Here is an 18,930-nt window from a genome sequence, read left to right on the forward strand (position 1 = left end):
ATCAAATGCAGTGTTTATTGACCCATGGTCAGCAGTGAATGCGAAGTTTCAACTGCCTCACGCCGTCTTTCTCAAGCTTGAGAAAGATGGCGTGAGGCCGTTGAAACGTTGCATTCACTGCTGACCATGGGTCAATAAACACTGCATTTGATTTGATACCTGGAGTGCTGTTGGAATCTTTTTGTTTTGGATATCTATACTTGGTCTGCGACTGGGACCAGGTTACCCTCCATGGGCACCCACTACTTGTATCTGATTAAAAAGGTGTTCTGCTTCTACCAACGGTTCCTAATATTTGATCCAGTTATCTAATTATAAGGCATTTGTGGCATATCCTGTTAAAATGATAATCATTAACAGTTGAATAATAAAAATAAAAAAAAGCTAAATACAGACCTTTAAGAAATGGAGAGTTGTCAGTTGAAAAGAACATTGCAGAAAAAAATGGAAACTTTGTATTGTGACTATTGCAGAGCCAGAGAGGACTGAACATGACACAAAAATTCTCAGTGTAGTGTTCAATTCCTTTGTTATACACTGTCAATGAAAGCCCTGCATGTTGTATTTATTTATCCCACAGTATTTCTTTTAGAGGAAACGTGTCATCAGAAGATTACCTATTATTTCAATAAAGTATTTTTTTATATGTATCATATTTTTTTGCTTAATAATGTTTAGTGACTTTTCTAATTTTCCTTTTTTATATCTGTATTTTAAAGTAAAAAGTTGACACGTGTCCTGTAAAAAAAAAAAAAAATCTTTAATCCTTCATCTTATCACAGCCAGCATTAGAATGAAAGGTGACCACAGTATTTAGATAAGATGGGATCAGGCTGTTTACATTGTCATAGCTCACCACCTCTCCCTTCTCGCACAATGACTCCTTTGCAGGTCTAGAAAAAAAATTCTTTTAAGGCCCCTTTCACGCTGCCAGTATGCTCTGGCAAATTCGGCCATCAAACTCCTTTTTTGGCAAATAACAGGTCCCAATGGACCCCATTGTATTCTATAGCCGCCATTATTTTTGGAGAAAAAAGACGGAGAAAAAGACTGTGCAAGCACTATTTTTTCTCCGGCTTTTCTCGAACCTAAAATAGCGAGCTTCACACTGCCGAAGATAGCCGGCAGTGTGAGCGTAGACTTAGGCTGTTGTTTCCTATGTCTGTGTAGCTGCAGCAAACATACCTGAAAATGTTGTTAACTGAGCGCAAACTTGGACATTATGGCTGCTGCATAATAATCTACAAAAAAATAAAAGTTATAATTAGAAAGAGATTTTAAAAATAAAATATTTCCATATTTGTCTCTGATCAGTAAACCTAATGGGTTTTAGCATTTTTTATTGGTTATTTCTCTGGTATAATGCATGGAGTTTTAGGTCCTACTGTTTTTATTGGTCTTTGCAGTCCTATTATGTAATGGTGAGATGCCAAATGCTTTTGCTGCTGCCATTTGGTACAAGCTTGTCTTATTTTTCTGCCTGACTGCAGATTAGTCCCACTTTATTGCCCAACTATAAGTCCTGGGGGTATCTAAGTACTGGAAGGCACTGTTAGGACCCAGAAAAGGTGACTGCTAAAGATATAGCATTGTTCTTCAGTTAAAAAGCCCTTCAGTGTTATTACATGAACTGAGATTTGTGTATTTTAATTTTAAGTTGCAAAATTCTTATCCAAAAATATATTGTTATAAAAAAAAATACCCCTATCTGACCAAATACCTTGAAATTCCTCTAAAACCAAAACATTTACATCAGCAATTCAACCACCCCCAACACTCTTAGGAACACAGACAAGTGTGGTTACCCTTAAGAGCTTCCAAAGTCCATGACCTAATATAAAGCACAGACAGCCTTGGCTCATATAGAATGAACAGAGAGAGCGCTCCATAGTGTAGTAAGTCCAAGGAATGAAGGGAAGGGAAAGAGTGGGGTCAGAGATACGCTTACCCTAATAGGTTGTATACCCCATACACAACCATGGAAAAATGCATAAAGCGATCATCCTGCAGCCCTTCCACACAACAGGTGGGAGATAGGCTTGCTTCAAGGAGGTGGTGGGTAAACATGGCGCTGGACAGCTCAATACAGGTAGTAGCAAACATGTTTATTCCCAAGATGCAACGCATTTCACAGTGTAGACCAGCTACTTCATCAGGCCTGATGAAGCAGCCGCTCTACACTGTGAAACGCGTTGCATCTTGGGAATAAACCTGTTTGAAACTACTACCTTTATTGATCCCTCTAGTGCCGTTTTACCCACCACCTCCTTGAAGCAAGCCTGTCTCCTGTTGACTCATGTAGAGTAGCTACCATATCATCACCCAGTCAAAGCCAGGTTGTCATCCTTTCACTTGGTAGGCAGCTCAGTGGGTATAGGAGGCACGGTTTGGATCACGAGAGAGTAGACTACACAAATCTGGACAATCAGACATCACTGTGCTAAACTTGGTGCAACTCTCCACCACGTTGTCACAATGGCAATCATGTGGAAAAGAATCTAAGGCACCAGAGCTTCAATGCTAACACTTGAAGTACAACAAGATGTGTTCTGATAAAGGCCAGTTGTGGGAAAATGTTGCTGCTTTTTGTACTTCATTGGAGCTCTGGTGACTTTGATCGTTTTCTATACAATCCTGCAAAGTACCACAGTGACTGTCTCTAAATAATAGAAATGGCAATAGAAACCATATTTTGCAAAAGAAAAAAAAAGTCTTCTGGTTATTCATCATATGTGTACATGTGGCAATGCCAGAGACAACTTCTGAACAGTGGTGCTGTTAATAAAGGGAGCAACCTTCAGACATTGACTAACACTTTTTGTTAACACATTGGAAAAACTAGGGAGCTGAATATAGGCAATCAATATTCCTTTCCAGTAGATGTTAAAGTGTTTATTATTATGGTAATTATTACAATGTTATTATGGAGAGATTTAACATATCCCCAACAGTGTTGCTTTCAATATATATATATATATTTTTTTTTAAGAGCCTTTTCTCTTTTAATGCAGTATGTGTATTATTATTTGTGAAAATAAAAGTAGGTCTTTGATTACAATATAGGTAAATCTCTTTTGCATTGTAATAGGTAATCACAAAGTAATTTTATAGTTTCTGCCAGTCACTTGCTGTTGAATAAAGCATCTAAAATAATGTATTTCTTATGTGAAGATTATCCCATCTTCACAATCACAAAAAAGTTTGGGATATGAAATTTATGTATGTTAAACTACTATCTCGAATAATTAGCATTGTAGATGCTTAGATTTATTGCTGTTGAATGTAGAGTAGCTACACGGCTCATGAAGTAGGTGATTAAAACTTGTCTGTGGCAGATATTGTCACTCACTCACATACACATTAATTTGCATGTCCTAATGCAAAGCATTTCCACAAGGTGATCACTAAAATGTTTTATTAGGGCAAATCCACACTAAAACCTCCACCTTCTGCTGAAGATTTTCATCATTCCTGCCCTGTCTGAATAAGGTAAAACTGCACTGTAGTGTTTCTAGTACAGTACTTAAAAATATATTGGTGGGTTAATTACAACTCCTAATGGATACAAATAGTGTGAATAAGAAAGAACAAAAGTTACAGCACTCTTGTCTATAGGCTGTGTCAGGTATTGCAACCCAGCCTTAAAGTAAAACTGTCAGATATTTTCTCCCACACTATCCACAGTACTGGTGGATAGTGCAGGAGATGCTGATTAAAACGAGCCCTACCTTACCCAGATCCGCCCGGCAATTCGCTCGCAATTGTAGTTTTATTCTATGTGTATATCTTGCTGTAACTGGCACAGGCGGGACTTCTTCAGGTTAGCTGGCACTGACGTCAGCGCCGCTTATGAATATTCATCCCTCCCCTCCCTCCATTAAGGTGCGGGGAAGAGAGGGAGAGCAAGAGGGAGGGGGGGATGAATATTCATAAGCGGCACAGACGTCAGTGCCAGTTAACCTGCAGAAGCCCCGCCCGTGCCAGTTACAGCAAGATATACACATAGAATAATCCGGGTAAGGTAGGGCTCATTTAATCAGCGCCTCCCGCACTATTTAATCCGTCTCCCGCACTATCCACCAGCACTGTGGATAGTGCAGGAGAAAATTTCTGACAGTTTTCCTTTAAGATGAGCTGCAGTCCCAGACACAGCATGTGGACAAAAGTGGTGCTTCTGGAAAAAGGATAACCATATTTTGTTATTAGCTTGTGTTTATATTGTGTTTTATTATGAATATATACCAAAAGTTTTTTTTTTTTATAAATATATATTAAAGATAACACTACCACAATTGAGCTTGAGAACTAAAAGAATGACAATGGTTCAGTTTTACAGAGCAATAAAATTGAATGATTCGGGGAACTTCTTGTTGCTGTTGTGAATTTCATTCTTGTAGTAACGTTGTCATAAACATTTATATAACTGTCATTTGTATTATTTAATATTTTCCCCTTGATGCATTCATTGTTTCTGATAATATTGTATGTATGCTCTATTCAGAGCAATTGTAAGACTGCATTTGACTAACAACTGGTTTGAAAGACCAGAAAAAGCACAAAATATAATGGTGTTGTAATAAACATTTGTGGCCTTTATGCAGTTTTTGCCTTCTTTCTTGGTCTTATTTTCTGTTAATTTTTACTTTCAGTATGTTATATTAATGCTATACCCAATTTGATATGTGGAGGTAATGGAAATAATAACTAGTCCTCAAAGGTACATTGGGAGAAGGAAATGATGAGGAAGCAGGATCCAGATAAAGACAATTTATTATATGATGCATAAAATAGAATTAAAATTAAGTGAACCTCCTGTCGCCTTACCCAATTTGATGTGTAAATGCATAAATAACTTCCAGCTAAATGAAATTACCTTTTTATATAGCTGCACAAAATAAAGTAATATAACTTTGCATTGTACAAATGTAATCTTTGTTGAGCACATACCCTGTTTCTCTCCACTTTTTCTCCATGCAGGAAGTCCAGTATTTGTTGCTAGATTTGGCGGCCATTTTGGGCCCGGCACATTACTTTGCTATGTCGCACTCCTTTCTTCTTAGCTCAAAGAGCCCAGAGTGCTTCAGTGTGAACTGTTTGATTGTCCCTGATTGGCTGACGCCCACACCTTCCTTATCTTTATTAACTGCTTTTCTAACCTTGTAAATTGCTCAGCCCTCTCAAGTCAGCCTTTCCCTGCAGCTCACACAGGAAACAAGTGCAGGGGCTAATCTTTTGTGTAATTTTTGCAGCTCTCAGCTGGATTTTTAAAGGCTGTTTATTGGGGATATGGTGGTCCGGTTTTGAAACAAATCAACTGGGTTCTTAAGTTTTTATTTTTACCACTTTTGTCTGGATATCTACTTTAATTCAGTGAAACCTCTTTGAAAAAACTATCCAAAATTGCATGAAAAAAATTGTCTTCTATGGGGTTGGTCTTCTCAAAGAAAATGGCTACTATGGCTATGTGGATATCTAGATAATGTATAGTGGACTAAAATTCTGTCACACAAAATAGTCTGGATAAGGGAATGGTCTTTTCAAAGAGAATGAAAGATATTGGAAAGGTTTTACTGTATATAATGTTTAACAAAATAAACTTAAAAACATGAATTGTTATGAACAAGTATTTTATTAGTTGTTTTTTTGCTAAATAGATTCCAGTACATAATTAGTTAACTTTTAAAGAAGGATGGACCATTACTGGGACAAATTAAAAAAACACGTTTGTGCAATGTCTACTATACTTTGGCCCAGATGACATCATATGGAGATGTAATTTATGCCATTGGAGCCATTGCTACATAATTATTGGCTCTATCGAACACTACATAATATTCACGGATAAATACGTCTCCAAGGATCCACAAATCCCCTGAGTTGGTTGGCAGACTCATGGACTGGAATCCACTGGTACAACCTCCCTGATTCTGTGGAATAAAATTAAGCATGTCAAAACAGGGAATTTCTTCCCACAATAAAGAATAACCAGCAGTCCAAAATGTCATCTACTTTTATGATGTATTAGCAAGTCATTTTAACATACCTGACGAACATAGGCACTAGCAGGCAGTGGGAATTGTACTCCATTGATGGTAAAGACAATTGTTGGCATGTTGCTAATGTTATTGCAGTTAATCACATACTAGGGATAAAAAAAAGAAATACGAGTCTTATAAATAGTGAGTTATATACTTAATTATATGCTGGCCTGACATTTTGAGGAAAGTACTTACCTGTCCATTGGAATCCTGAGTTGCACCAATATAGTACTGAATATTGGCAATGGGAGTGGGTGGTCCAGCAAGAAGGGAAGTTCCAGTATCAACAATGGCTTGGCAAGAGCCACTACAAGCAATTGCCTGTCCATTGATTGATATGCTGTAAAAAGGAATAAAAAAGAAAGTTTGCATCTTTTTATAGCAAATATTCTGAAACTGTAACTTAAGCATCATACATTAGCATAGATTATTATGAACTGTTGGAAACCCTCACCTGTCAACTGTTATTTGCCAGTATGTTTCAGCAGTCAGAGGTACCCAATTTAAGCTTCCACTGTAGTATGAAGTGTCAACACCACCAAACAGAACAAAGCTTCCACTCTGTCCTTGACTAAAACAGAAAGAGACAGCATAGTTGGTAAGATATAACTGTATAAATGTATGACTAAACCCAGCACTTAAAATTTTAAATTAGACTTTCATGAACCCTTTTTTTCAATATGGGCTCCTTACAGATTCTGTACTGCTTAGTCATGAATTGTATTTTATTTCAAACAGACTGTTAACATTAACAGACTATTAACATTAGAATAAAATTTAAGCTTTCTATGTAAGAAAGATGAAATGTTCACTTAAAGGAAAACTGTCACTAAACTCCCCCCCGCACTAACCAGAGGTTCTGGCTGGTAGTGTGGGGGGGACGCTGATCCATCCCGCTGTTTGCCCGTTATCTTTATTATTCTTGATATGCAAATGATCTTCTAACTGGCACGGGCAGGGTTACAAGGCTCCATCTGGCACTGTGACGTCAGCGCCATTTGTCTGCAGGACTGCCCGGCTTGTGAATATTCATCCCGTCCCTCCGCCTCTCACTCTCCTCCCCGTTCTGTACAGGACTCCACTGCGCATGTGCCGCTTCCTGTGTACACCCGAAGCGGCCTCAGAGCAGTGAAGTCCTGCACAGAGCGGGAAGGAGAGGGAAGGTATGAATATTCATAAGCCGGGCAGTGCCAGATGGAGCCTTGTATACCCGCCCGTGCCAGTTAGATCGCGGTACAGATCCGGGCATGGTAGGCAGCATATTGATTAGCATCCCCCGCACTACCAGCCTGATTAGTGTGGGGGGAGTTTAGTGACGGTTTTCCTTTAAATGATCACTGTAATATCAAACATCTTCCTTCTCTGATAGCCTATGTGATTTCTGTATATTATGATATATCTGTATAAGACTTGTTTACTAAACATGACCCCAAAAAAGCCCTAAAGTCTTGGTAATAAGGTGTTTCACCTTCCTCCATTCTTCTGTTTGCTACCTTGTATTAGGCTCAGAATCAGTTGGGCGGGGGGTGATTAGTGACCTTGCTAGAAGAGAGACTGGGCTCTGTACCTGCAATCTACACTGAATTAAAGGTAAGTCAAGGCCTTTACGCACCCAATAAGCTCTGGCAGCAATGAGTTGGGTGAGCAGAATATGGTGTGGACCTGCGAGTCTGGTCTGTGTCATAACCGTAAATGATCGACATCGAACAGATGGTACTGTTAAAAACTACAGTTCATGGCGCACAAAATAAACCTTAACACAACTCCGTATGTGGAAAGATTAAAAAAAAATATGAGGGGTCAAAACACTGCAATAAACAATTTTTTTTGAAAGTTTTTTACCTTTTTTTTTTAACCATAAAACAAAACATAAATCAAGTTTTGGTATGATTAGAATCATACTGACCCATAGAACAAATTTAGCATGTCAGTTTTACCGTATTGTGAACTCACAAAATTGTTCAATTACAGTTTTGTTTTTTAATTTATGCCCTACATATCATTTTTTCTGGTTTCGTAATACATTATATGATAAAAGGAAGTGTAGAAATGAAAAATACAACTTGTCCTGCAAAAGATAAGCCCTAATAAAATGTCAGTGGAAAAATAAAAAAGTTATGGGTCTTAGAAGATGGGGAGGAAAAAAACGTAAGCCAGAGTAAAAAATTTGAGGGTGTGTGAAAGGGTTAATACCAGTGTTAATACAACTGTACGTACATAGTGCTGCCTCCTGAATGTAATCTCCCACTACCTTTTAGTTTATCATTATCAGCAGAAGTACATCATTAGTTAGTTCAGTGTAACCCCTTTCTTGCCATCCTGCTGCTGTTTCTTTTTGCTCACATTTCTATTGCATCTATAACCCCCTCCCTCACATGCAATCTATTACTTTGCTGTTAATGATTCCCATAAACACTTTTTCATGGCATTGCAACGAGGAGTAAGTGGGTAACCTGTGATCAGACAGAAAAGTAAGGGAAAGGATTGAGTATGTTGACAAACAGCTAAGCTCTGGCCCTGCCCCCTTAAAGGGAGAGAATAAGGAATAGCTGTGCACCTAAACTAATCTTTGTAAAGTAGAGGTACAATTTAATTAACTCACGAGCTTAGATAGACAGAAAAGAGATCTTGGGGAATGAGACCCTGGTTCCACATGTTGTCAAAGACTGGAGTAGCTTGAGAAGATGCCAGACTTGGAAATGCAAGCCCCAAGATTCCATCAAATGGGGAATAGTACAGGAAGGAACCAGGTTCACTTTGACTCAAACCAAATATCTGATTTGTGACTTGTATGTTTCCAACCTAAGAAGAAGAAATTATAAATAGTAAAGGGCCATTCGCACCTTGTTTTCTGCACATGCTGTATATATCCATGTTGCACATATACAACCTATCAAAAAAAGGCATGCTAATGTATACAGTATTGTGTATTCCAGGTGTACCCATTGACTTTAATGGACTAAACATATTTACAGGCCATTTTTGAGCTGTAATTACAGACCTTTTTAAGCTTTTGTTTTTGGCGTCTTCATGACTTTTTTTGCCTGTAATTACAGCTATTTTTAGGCTATAGCAAAAGGGACCTAAAACGTGCCACAAACAGCCATATTTTGGACCATAAATGGCCTGACACTTAATTTTAGGGCTGTAAAATGTGTGTGTTTGAACAAATTGTTTGCTTAGGTAGGTAAATGGGGTTGCCATACAACTCATAAACGGACATGACCATATCCTGGCAGCCAGCAGCTGATTTACAAAGCCAAATGTTATGCAGTGCATAGATAATTTTTTTCTGTGTCATTTATTTAATCATATGGCTGCATCTTCATGGTCTGTGATTGATATCTTTATTCACCAGGGTGGTTGGACATAAAATCGGGTGGGGGAACTTCCTTTTGGGGGGCCTACCTTCTTGGGGGATGTACCTACATAATAAGGGCCTACCCATCTATTTGGAAAAACCTGCCTACTAGGGAGATATACCTGCCTACTGTGGAGGACACTACTTAATGGGGGACCTATAATCTACCCACTTTTACTGTGTTGGGCACTGAACCAAGGGGGGGGGGGGGGCGGGCATTATTACCATTTAAAGGACTATAGATGCAGTCGGAGTTTGTGCCAGATGGAGAAGAAAAGGGAAAGTTAAGACTCTAATCACAGAAGATGCCTCCTGTAATTCACTGGCCATAGCTATATTTTAATCATTTATACAGTCTGCAGAGCCTGTGTAGGACTAGTATCTGCCACAATATGGTCACTATATGGGGGAATATTGGTTGATATACAGTATAATGTGTGTATTTTTTTTTTTTTCAGTTACAGTGTGGTGCATAAGTTATTCCCTTTGTGAAGGTAACTTGTGCTCCTGGTGCATAAGTATTATTTTCCTTTTCAAAGTAGTAGCATGGTTGTTGGTAATATTGGTCTGTATATAGTTATTCAGTAACAGTATGGAGCTAGTATTCTGTCACTGTGTTGTTAATGTGTGGTCATGCAGTATTATTTGTCTCCTGTGTAATGGTATTATTGGTAATATTGGTCTTGGTATTCTGGTTGGTCACTAACAATATTGTGGTTGTATGAAAAGCTTTGCTCTGTGATAAAGTACAGGGGCAGCTGGTCAGCAGGAGTGCAAAAGAAGAACACCCTCTCAGCCTCCACATCTTTTTAGATATGAGAAGAAGGAAATTGACAGACCATGGCCACTTCCTCTAGCAGAAAGTTCCATAGTCTCACTGCTTATGCTTTAAAGAACCCCTGTCTGTCCTGGTGTAGAAACCTTTAGAGGATCCCTCCTTGTTATAGATACAGTCCTGTGTATAAATAATCATGGTAGAGATCTCTGTACTGTCCCTGATATATTGTTGCATAGTTATTTGGCCCCTTAGCCATATTTTTTTCTAAACTAAATACTAAGTACTATTATCCTCCCATTCCATGTATCACTTAAGTTGCCCTTCTTTGGACCCTCTAGAGCTCCACTATATCTTATCTTCCTTGTACACTGGTGCCCAGCACTTTACACAGTATTCCATGTGTGTTTTATAGTGGTAAAACTATTTTTATCCTGTGCATATTTTTCCCCCTCTATGATGAATATAAATAAAGATCATTATAATTGTTATGATTATTATAATTATTACTATTAATACTTTTTTAGAGGATAAGAGTGTGGTAAGTCCACAAGAACATTCTGCACATGGCACAATATTTTTTAAGCTATTTGGCATTATAGTTCTGTCAACAGGGTTAAGGAATTGGGCAAATGAGCAGGTATTCAACTCCCCATAAACTAAACTTTTTATATATAAAAGCTCTAGGGAGTGGAATATAGAGATTAACTGCAACTACATCTAAATGTAGTTTTAAGGGAAATAATCAAATTAAGTTTTGGTTCTACAATAAAATCTGGGGAAACCATATGGATTTTAGAGTGTGCTTGGCTTTATTGAAACATGGCATGGAAAGATTTTTTCTTCATATTTAATGTTCAAACATTTCTGCCTATATTTCCCTTATAAAACGTATTTGTCTTTATTCATAAAATCTCACCTGCACAGTATCATATCCAAGGTAGCCAGTCATACTTCCAGTGCCATACTGGATGGATAGTGGAGTGTTGGTAGCTTGAAATGTGGATGACTGCTGTGGGTTGAACATATGGTGATTGGCTAACAAAAAAAATAAAAAAAGCATTAGTTAGATAATGTATTTTTGCATAAATCTGAAATATACTAACATGTTTATACAAAGGCTTCTAGCATTGTTGAAATACATTGCATTATGACATGAAAATATATTTTACATCATTAAAATGTTTCATTATGAATATTGACAATGGATTTTCCAATGCAATACATGGTTTTGCCTCGAGAACATTCTACTATCTTCTGATTAGTAATTCAGTAAACAGTAACTTCAGATGAACTTTTTGGATGTCCAGGGAAGCAAGACAGAGATCACTTGTCATGTCTTCTACAAACTGACTCACAGAATTATCCTGCAACAAGTTGAATCATAAATATTACAGAGAATATAACATTGAAGTCCTTTCCTATAGCTTGAAGCCTGGTTCTGTTTTCTAAAAGATTCTCTTACAATTTATTTGTTGTTTTCACATGGGCAACATCATGCTGCTACAGTGTCTGAAAGCATAATGGCATAGCAATAGTGTATGACAGTAATGTGATTTCTAATTTTAGGATTAAAGGGGGTACTCTACTGGAAAGCACTTTTTTTTAAATCAACTTGTGCCAGAAAGTCAAACAGATTTGTAAATAACTTCTATTTAAAAAATCTTAATCCTTCCAGTACTTATCAGTTGCTGCATGCTCCACAGGAAGTTATTTTCTTTTTGAATTTCCTTTCTGTCTGACCACAATGCTCTCTGCTGACACCTCTGTCCATTTTAGGAACTGTCCAGAGCAGGAGCAAATCCCCATAGCAAACCTCTCCTGTTCCAGACAGTTTCTAAAATGGACAGAGATATCAGCAGAGAGCACTGTGGTCAGACAGAAAGGAAATTCAAAAAGAAAAGAACTTCCTGTGGAGCATATAGCTGCTAAGTACTGGAAGGATTAAGATTTTTAAATAGAAGTAATTTGCAAATCTGTTTAACTTTCTGGCAGCAGTTGACTAAAAAAATGCTTTCCAGGGGAGTACCCCTTTAAGTAAAATATCATGGACACCTACAATGTATTTAGAACGTATTCAGTTTTACATTGTTCACATTGAGTTATGTTGAGGCCTTGTTCTAAAATAGGAAGAAAAAAAGTTTTTCCCCTATCTGCACTCTATACCCCATAATGACAAAGTTTCTCTCAATCATCTATGAGATGTTTCTGTGCCTTGATTAGAGTTACCTGTGGAAATTCAGTGGATTGGACATGATTGAGAAAGAAATACCACTCTCTATAAAAGGTATCGCAGCTACCAAGAGGTAGAAAGAACAGCCTATAGAACAGGATTGCTTGGAGGCACAGCACAGAGCAAAAGATTTAAAAAAAAAAAAAGTTCCAAAAAGTACAGTGGCCTATATAATTCTTAAATGGGAAAACTTTGGAAAAACCAGTACTCTTTATACAGCTGGCCTCCCTACAAAACTAATCGGGCCTTTGTAACCAAGATGGCTTAGAACCAAATGGTCACTCTGGCTGAGCATCAAAGATACTGTGTGTAGATGGGAGAATCTTCCAGAAGGTCAATAATGACTGCAGCACTCTACCAATCTGGACTTTATGGCAAACTAGCTATAAAGAAGAATGTAGAAAGGAAATGAAGGGAAGGGCACTACTGCATATGTACCACTAGAGCAAAGGATACGTTGCGGAGTGTTATGTAGGTTCAGTGAAATATTTGACACCTGCAGGGTGCACGCAATAAAGCTGTAGTGAATAGTACAAATAATACACAAAGAACGATAGCATGCACTCACCGCTAGAACTGTCTGCGCCCTTCAAGTAGTTTTTGGTTAAGAAAAATTTATTTTCAAATACCTTAATGGAGTATTTTAAAGAGGATGGGACCAGCTAAGAAATACAGTAAGTTTTAATAAGAGGCATAGACAATACATTTTGTAGGTTGGTTTATTGCCAGTGAGAAGCCAGGATGTAGAGCATTTGACATAAATAAAGAAAAAATTTAAGATGCCTAAAACACTCACTGCAAGCTGGACTGGAGCAGTAGACTGAGGGCACCCACAAGTTAGAGGATCCTGTATCAAATATAACAGTGAAGGACTGTGGTGGGGTCCCAATGGATATGGTTCCAAAATATTCAATCTAGGTAGAGCAAAATGTGAGAAGCAGATTAAGACACATAAATAGTGGTATACATACCTATGCTGCTCTGGAAAGTTCCTGATACTGGCAACAGGTGTCAGCAGAGAGCACTGTGGGCAAGATAGAGGGCCACATAGCACAAATCAAAATGGTCAATACCTCCCCTCCAATTATTTGCTGACAATGTATTTCTTTGGAAAGAGGAGTATTACATAATGCGTTGCAAAGAAATGGTATGGGAGCAACCAAGAGAGCCCCCCCCCCCCCCACCCCATAGAACTGGTGCCAGAAAGTTAAACAGATTTGTAAATTACTTCTATTAAAATAATCTTTACCCTTCCAGTACTTTTTAGCAGCTGTATGCTACAAAGAAAATTCTATCCTTTTTTAATTTCTTTTTTGTCTTGTCCACAGTGCTCTCTGCTGACACCTGCTGCCCATATCAGGAACTGTCCAGAGCAGGAGAAAATACCCATTGCAAACCTATGCTGCTCTGGACAGTTCCTGATATGGGCAGCAGGTGTCAGCAGAGCACTGTGGACAAAACAAAAAAGAAATTCAAGAAGTATATAATTTTCTCTGTAGCATACAGCTGCTAAAAAGTACTGGAAGGGTAAAGATTTTTTTAATAGAAGTCATTTACAAATCTGCTTCACTTTCTGACTCCAGTTGATTAAAAAAAAAAAGTTTTCCACCGGAGTACCCCTTTAATTGTATCATCATTCATACTGAACAATTATCAGTTTCCATTTGTTTTACCCAAATGACCTCAGCATGCTACCCATAAGCAAGCCACTTTATTTAGCTTTAATATTTACTTTATATTTTTACAAAAACCTAACTCAAATAGATTTTAAAAGTAGTGTAACATTCAAGCAATACAAATAAAATGTATTATTTTGATATATTCAAAAAGAATTGTGATAATGCTATGGTTTCAATTTTCAACTCACATCCATGTAATTCTGAAGAGGTTCACCAGATGCCTGAGCTAAAGAAGGAAAATATTTAGTTGCTGGGTTATAAGGATGTTTCTGTAAGTAGTCACCGAGTAAACCCAATCTGTTTAGACGGCTGCGGAGAGATTCTCCTTTCCTCAGGGGGACTCTGTAAATAGAAATTAAAAATTGGATTTGTGCCATTTTAAGCATATGGATTGATCCGTAAAAGGAAATATGTGCATTGTTTGCAAGGCATAGCTTAGAAAATGACACTAGTGGACAAGAACAACAAATAGATAATGCAAAAAAAACAGCTTTACATACTTGACCATGCCACATTCTGCCAGAGTTACCAGCCCCAAGAGAAGAAGGAGCTTCATGACTGCTAAGTCTAGTTAAGAGTTCGATAGACTTTGAATAGAATGTGTCAAATTCAGGCAGCATTTATATATGCCTCTTGGAACCCCACCTGAATGTCAGTTCGGTGAAGGTAAATCTGATGGGAATTCTTCCATCACCTTGGTGAAGGTGTTATGAGCTGATATGACCTACTTTAGAACTAGATATCTGGACTAGTTGGAAACTTATGATAGATTGTTTTATTGAAATTGGCAACTGATTGATCAAAGGTATGATAAAGTTATGAAGCAAATAAGGGTTTAGAGGACATAGATAATTTTGTTTACTAGCTAGTAAATTAAAATCCATTTCACCATCAACATATGCCAGTTTTGTACACTTGATTGTGTGTGACTAAAGTTATATACAGCTGTACAAAATATTAAATATACCAATTGTAGAAAAAATACAATAAAAGCATAAATATACTTTGTCGGACATACTGTACAAACATGGTATGAACATAAACTTAAAAGGGAATGTATCATCAGAAGATTAGGTATTACTTAGCTACTTCCCTCTCCAAAATGTGCTATTGGAAGTATATAGTTCCTTTAAATTGACCCAAATGTGCAGCAGAGTGATATTACCACATCACTTATGTGTGCTGGCTGTTTTATACAGTTGTTTCTATATTGTAATGGCTGATATTGAAGATAACTCCAGTTCTGGCTATTTAACCTGGCCTTATCTTAGAAGGTCCAGTCAATGCTGACCACAGCATTCAAGTGGTTGGACAATGAGAGTCCTTCACTTCATTTGCATTTCAATCAAGGATTGCCAAATGGTTGTCACTGCAGCTGGGGGTTTAAAGAAAGCCCCCAGTCCTGCCATTTTAGTACAATTATTATAAAAATTTAAAAAAAAACATAAACAATTGCCTTATCCATAACAACCTGAACTTTAAAATTGCACACATGAAATACTGTGTACAATTCTGGACACCAGTATACAAGAAAGACAGTGAAGCTGGAGAAGGTTCAAAGACTGCCAACCAGAGTAATAAATAGAAGGGAAGGACCAAAGTACCCAGAAAGATTATCAAAATTAGGGTTAGACTTTAGAAAAAACTCGGCTTAGGGGCAACCTAATTTTTATGTTTTAATGTATCAGTAAGCAGTATAAAGATATCTTTCATTATCTATTGATGGATTGCACCCAAGAGTTCTTAGAGAACGAAGTTCAGTAATATCTGTACCCCTGTTCATGATATTTAGAGATTCACTGGTGTCTGGTATTGTGCCAAGGGACTGGCACAAGGCGAATGTGATGCCAATCTTCAAAAAGGGCTCTAGGTCTTCCCCAGGATACAATAGACCGGTAAGTTTAACGTGCATTGTGGGTAAATTGTTTGAAGGACTTATAAGGGTATACACACAGGAATACATAGGGGATAATTGTATTATAAGTGATAGCCAGCTTGGGTTTACTAAGGCTAGAAGTTGTCAAACCAATCTAATTTGCTTTTATGAAGAGGTGAGTAGAAGCCTTGACAGAGGAATGGCTGTGGATATAGTGTTTCTGGATTTTGCTAAAGCGTTTGATACTGTCCCTCATAGACGTCTGACAGGTAAGTTAAGGTCTTTGGGTTTGGAAACTTTAGTTTTTAACTGGATTAACACTGTCTCATGGATCGTACCCAGAGAGTGGTGGTCAAGTGGTGGTACTCTGATTGGTCCCCGGTTATTAGTGGTGTACCCCAAGGTTCTGTACTGAGCCCGCTGTTGTTTAATTTATTTAACAATGATATAGAGGATAGCATTAACAGCTCTGTTTCTATCTTTGCAGATGACACCAAGCTTTGTAGCACGGTACAGTCTATAGAGGATGTGTATAGGTTACAAGATGACTTGATAGACTTAAGTGTCTAGGCATCCACTTGGCAAATGAGGTTTAATGTGGATAAATGTAAAAGTTATGCATCTGGGTACTAATAACATGCATGCATCGTATGTCTTAGGGGGGATTAAACTGGCAGAGTCACTGGTAGAGAAGGATCTGGGTGTACTTGTAGATCACAGACTACAGAATAGCATGCAATGTCAGGCTGCTGCTTCCAAGGCCGGCAGGATATTGTCATCTATAAAAAGAGGCATGGACTCGAGGACAGGGACATAATACTCCCCCTTTATAAAGCATTGGTACAGCCTCACCTGCAATATGCTGTTCAGTTTTGGGCACCAGTCCATAAAAGGGACACTGTGGAGCTGAAAAGGGTGCAGAGACGCGCAACTAAACTAATATGGGGCATGGAACATCTTAGCTATGAGGAGCGATTAAAGGAGTTACAATTGTTTAGTCTTGAGAAGAGATGTTTAAGGGGGGATATGATAAATGTATATAAATATATTAATGGCCCATACAAAAAATATGGAGAAAAACTTTTCCAGGTTAACCCCCCCACCCCCAAAGGACGAGGGGGCACTCCCTCCGTCTGGAGAAGAAAAGGTTTAGTCTCAAGGTGCGACATGCCTTTATTTACCATAAGAACTGTGAACTTATGGAACAGTCTACCTCAGGAACTGGTCACAGCAGGAAAAATTAACAGCTTAAAAACAGGGTTAGATACATTCCTGGAACAAAATAACATTAATGCTTATGAAGAAAAATAAAATCCCATCCCTTCCCCAATATCGCGCCACACCCCTACCCTTCAATTTCCTGGTTGAACTTGATGGACGTATGTCTTTTTTCAACCTTACTAACTATGTAACTATTTTTAACCAGTACTGTATCTATAAGAAGGGGGCATTATCTAGGTCTAGAGGAAAGAAGGTTTCTACACCAGCATAGACGGGGGATTCTTTACTGTAAGAGTAGAAAGACTATGGAACACTCTGCCAGAGGAAAGGGGACATGATGAACTCAATAAATGAGTTTAAAAAAAGGGCCTGGATGCATTTTTGGAGAGTATTAACATTATAGGTGATGGAACATTGATCCAGGGATTTATTCTAATTTCCATATTGGAATTTGAAAAGAAACTCTTACCCCTGGTATGGGGCAATTGATATCAGGCGCATATGTTTTTTTTTTTGCCTTTCTCTTGATCAACACAGAATTCTTGTATTTTCAACATTATGAACGATGTAAACTACAATATTTAACCTACATAGTCATAAAAACTGCTTGCTGTTTGTGATCAATTGACCTCCCCAAATTATCAAATAAAAATTGACTTTAACCCCTTAAGGACTGGGGTTTTTCCATTTTTGCATTTTCGTTTTTTGCTACTTGCCTTTTAAAAATCATAACTCTTTCAATTTTGCACCTAAAAATCCATATGATGGCTTATTTTTTGCGCCACCAATTCTACTTTGTAATGCCATCAGTCATTTTGCCCAAAAATCTACGGTGAAACGGGAAAAAAAATCATTGTGCGACAAAATTGAAAAAAAACAAACGCTGTTTTGTAACTTTTAGGGGCTTCCGTTTCTACGTAGTACATTTTTCGGTAAAAATGACACCTGATATTTGTTCTGTAGGTCCATACGATTAAAATGATACCCTACTTATATAGGTTTGATATTGTCGGACTTCTGGAAAAAATCATAACTACATGCAGGAAAATTAATACGTTTAAAATTGTCATGTTCTGACCCCTATAACTTTTTTATTTTTCCGTGTATGGGGCGGTATGAGGGCTCATTTTTTGCGCCGTGATCTGAAGTTTTTAACGGTACCATTTTTGCATTGATAGGACTTATTGATCGTTAGGACATATTGATTTTTTTAATGATATAAAAAGTGACCAAAAATGCAATATTTTGGACTTTGGAATTTTTTTGCGCGCATGCCATTGACCGAGCGGTTTAATTAATGATATATTTTTATAATTCGGACATTTCCGCACGCGGTGATACCATATATTTTTATTTTTATTTACACTGTGTTTTTTTTTTTATTGGAAAAGGGGGGTGATTCAAACTTTTAATAGGGGAGGAGTTAAATGATCTTTATTCACTTTTTTTTTCCACTTTTTTTTTTTGCAGTGTTATAGGTCCCATAGGGACCTATAACACTGCACACACTGATCTCCTATGCTGATCACTGGTTTCTCATAAGAAACCAGTGATCAACGATTCTGCCGCATGACTGCTCAGGCCTGGATCTCAGGCACTGAGCAGTCATTCGGCGATCGGACAGCGAGGAGGCAGGAAGGGGCCCTCCCGCTGTCCTGTCAGCTGTTCGGGATGCCGCGATTAGCCGCGGCTATCCCGAACAGCCCGACTGAGCTAGCCGGGAACTTTCACTTTCACTTTTAGCCGC

At 37.9% G+C, this 18,930-nt stretch overlaps 1 protein-coding gene across 1 annotated transcript; it reads right to left on the bottom strand.

Moving 5' to 3' along the window:
- Nucleotides 1–5,777: 5,777 nt before the first annotated feature.
- Nucleotides 5,778–14,642, bottom strand: LOC130282694 (pepsin A-like). The gene is made up of 9 exons (XM_056531207.1): nt 14,587–14,642; nt 14,275–14,428; nt 13,204–13,321; nt 11,094–11,212; nt 8,641–8,840; nt 6,493–6,609; nt 6,234–6,378; nt 6,044–6,142; nt 5,778–5,927 (listed from the first exon to the last, which is right to left on the bottom strand). Exons 1-9 carry the CDS (start codon nt 14,640–14,642, stop codon nt 5,778–5,780), a joined length of 1,158 nt encoding a protein of 385 aa, XP_056387182.1.
- Between the last annotated feature and the right edge of the window lie 4,288 nt (nt 14,643–18,930).

The sequence above is a fragment of the Hyla sarda genome, chromosome 7 (genome assembly GCF_029499605.1).
Source record: "Hyla sarda isolate aHylSar1 chromosome 7, aHylSar1.hap1, whole genome shotgun sequence".
Taxonomy (NCBI): Eukaryota; Metazoa; Chordata; class Amphibia; order Anura; family Hylidae; genus Hyla; species Hyla sarda.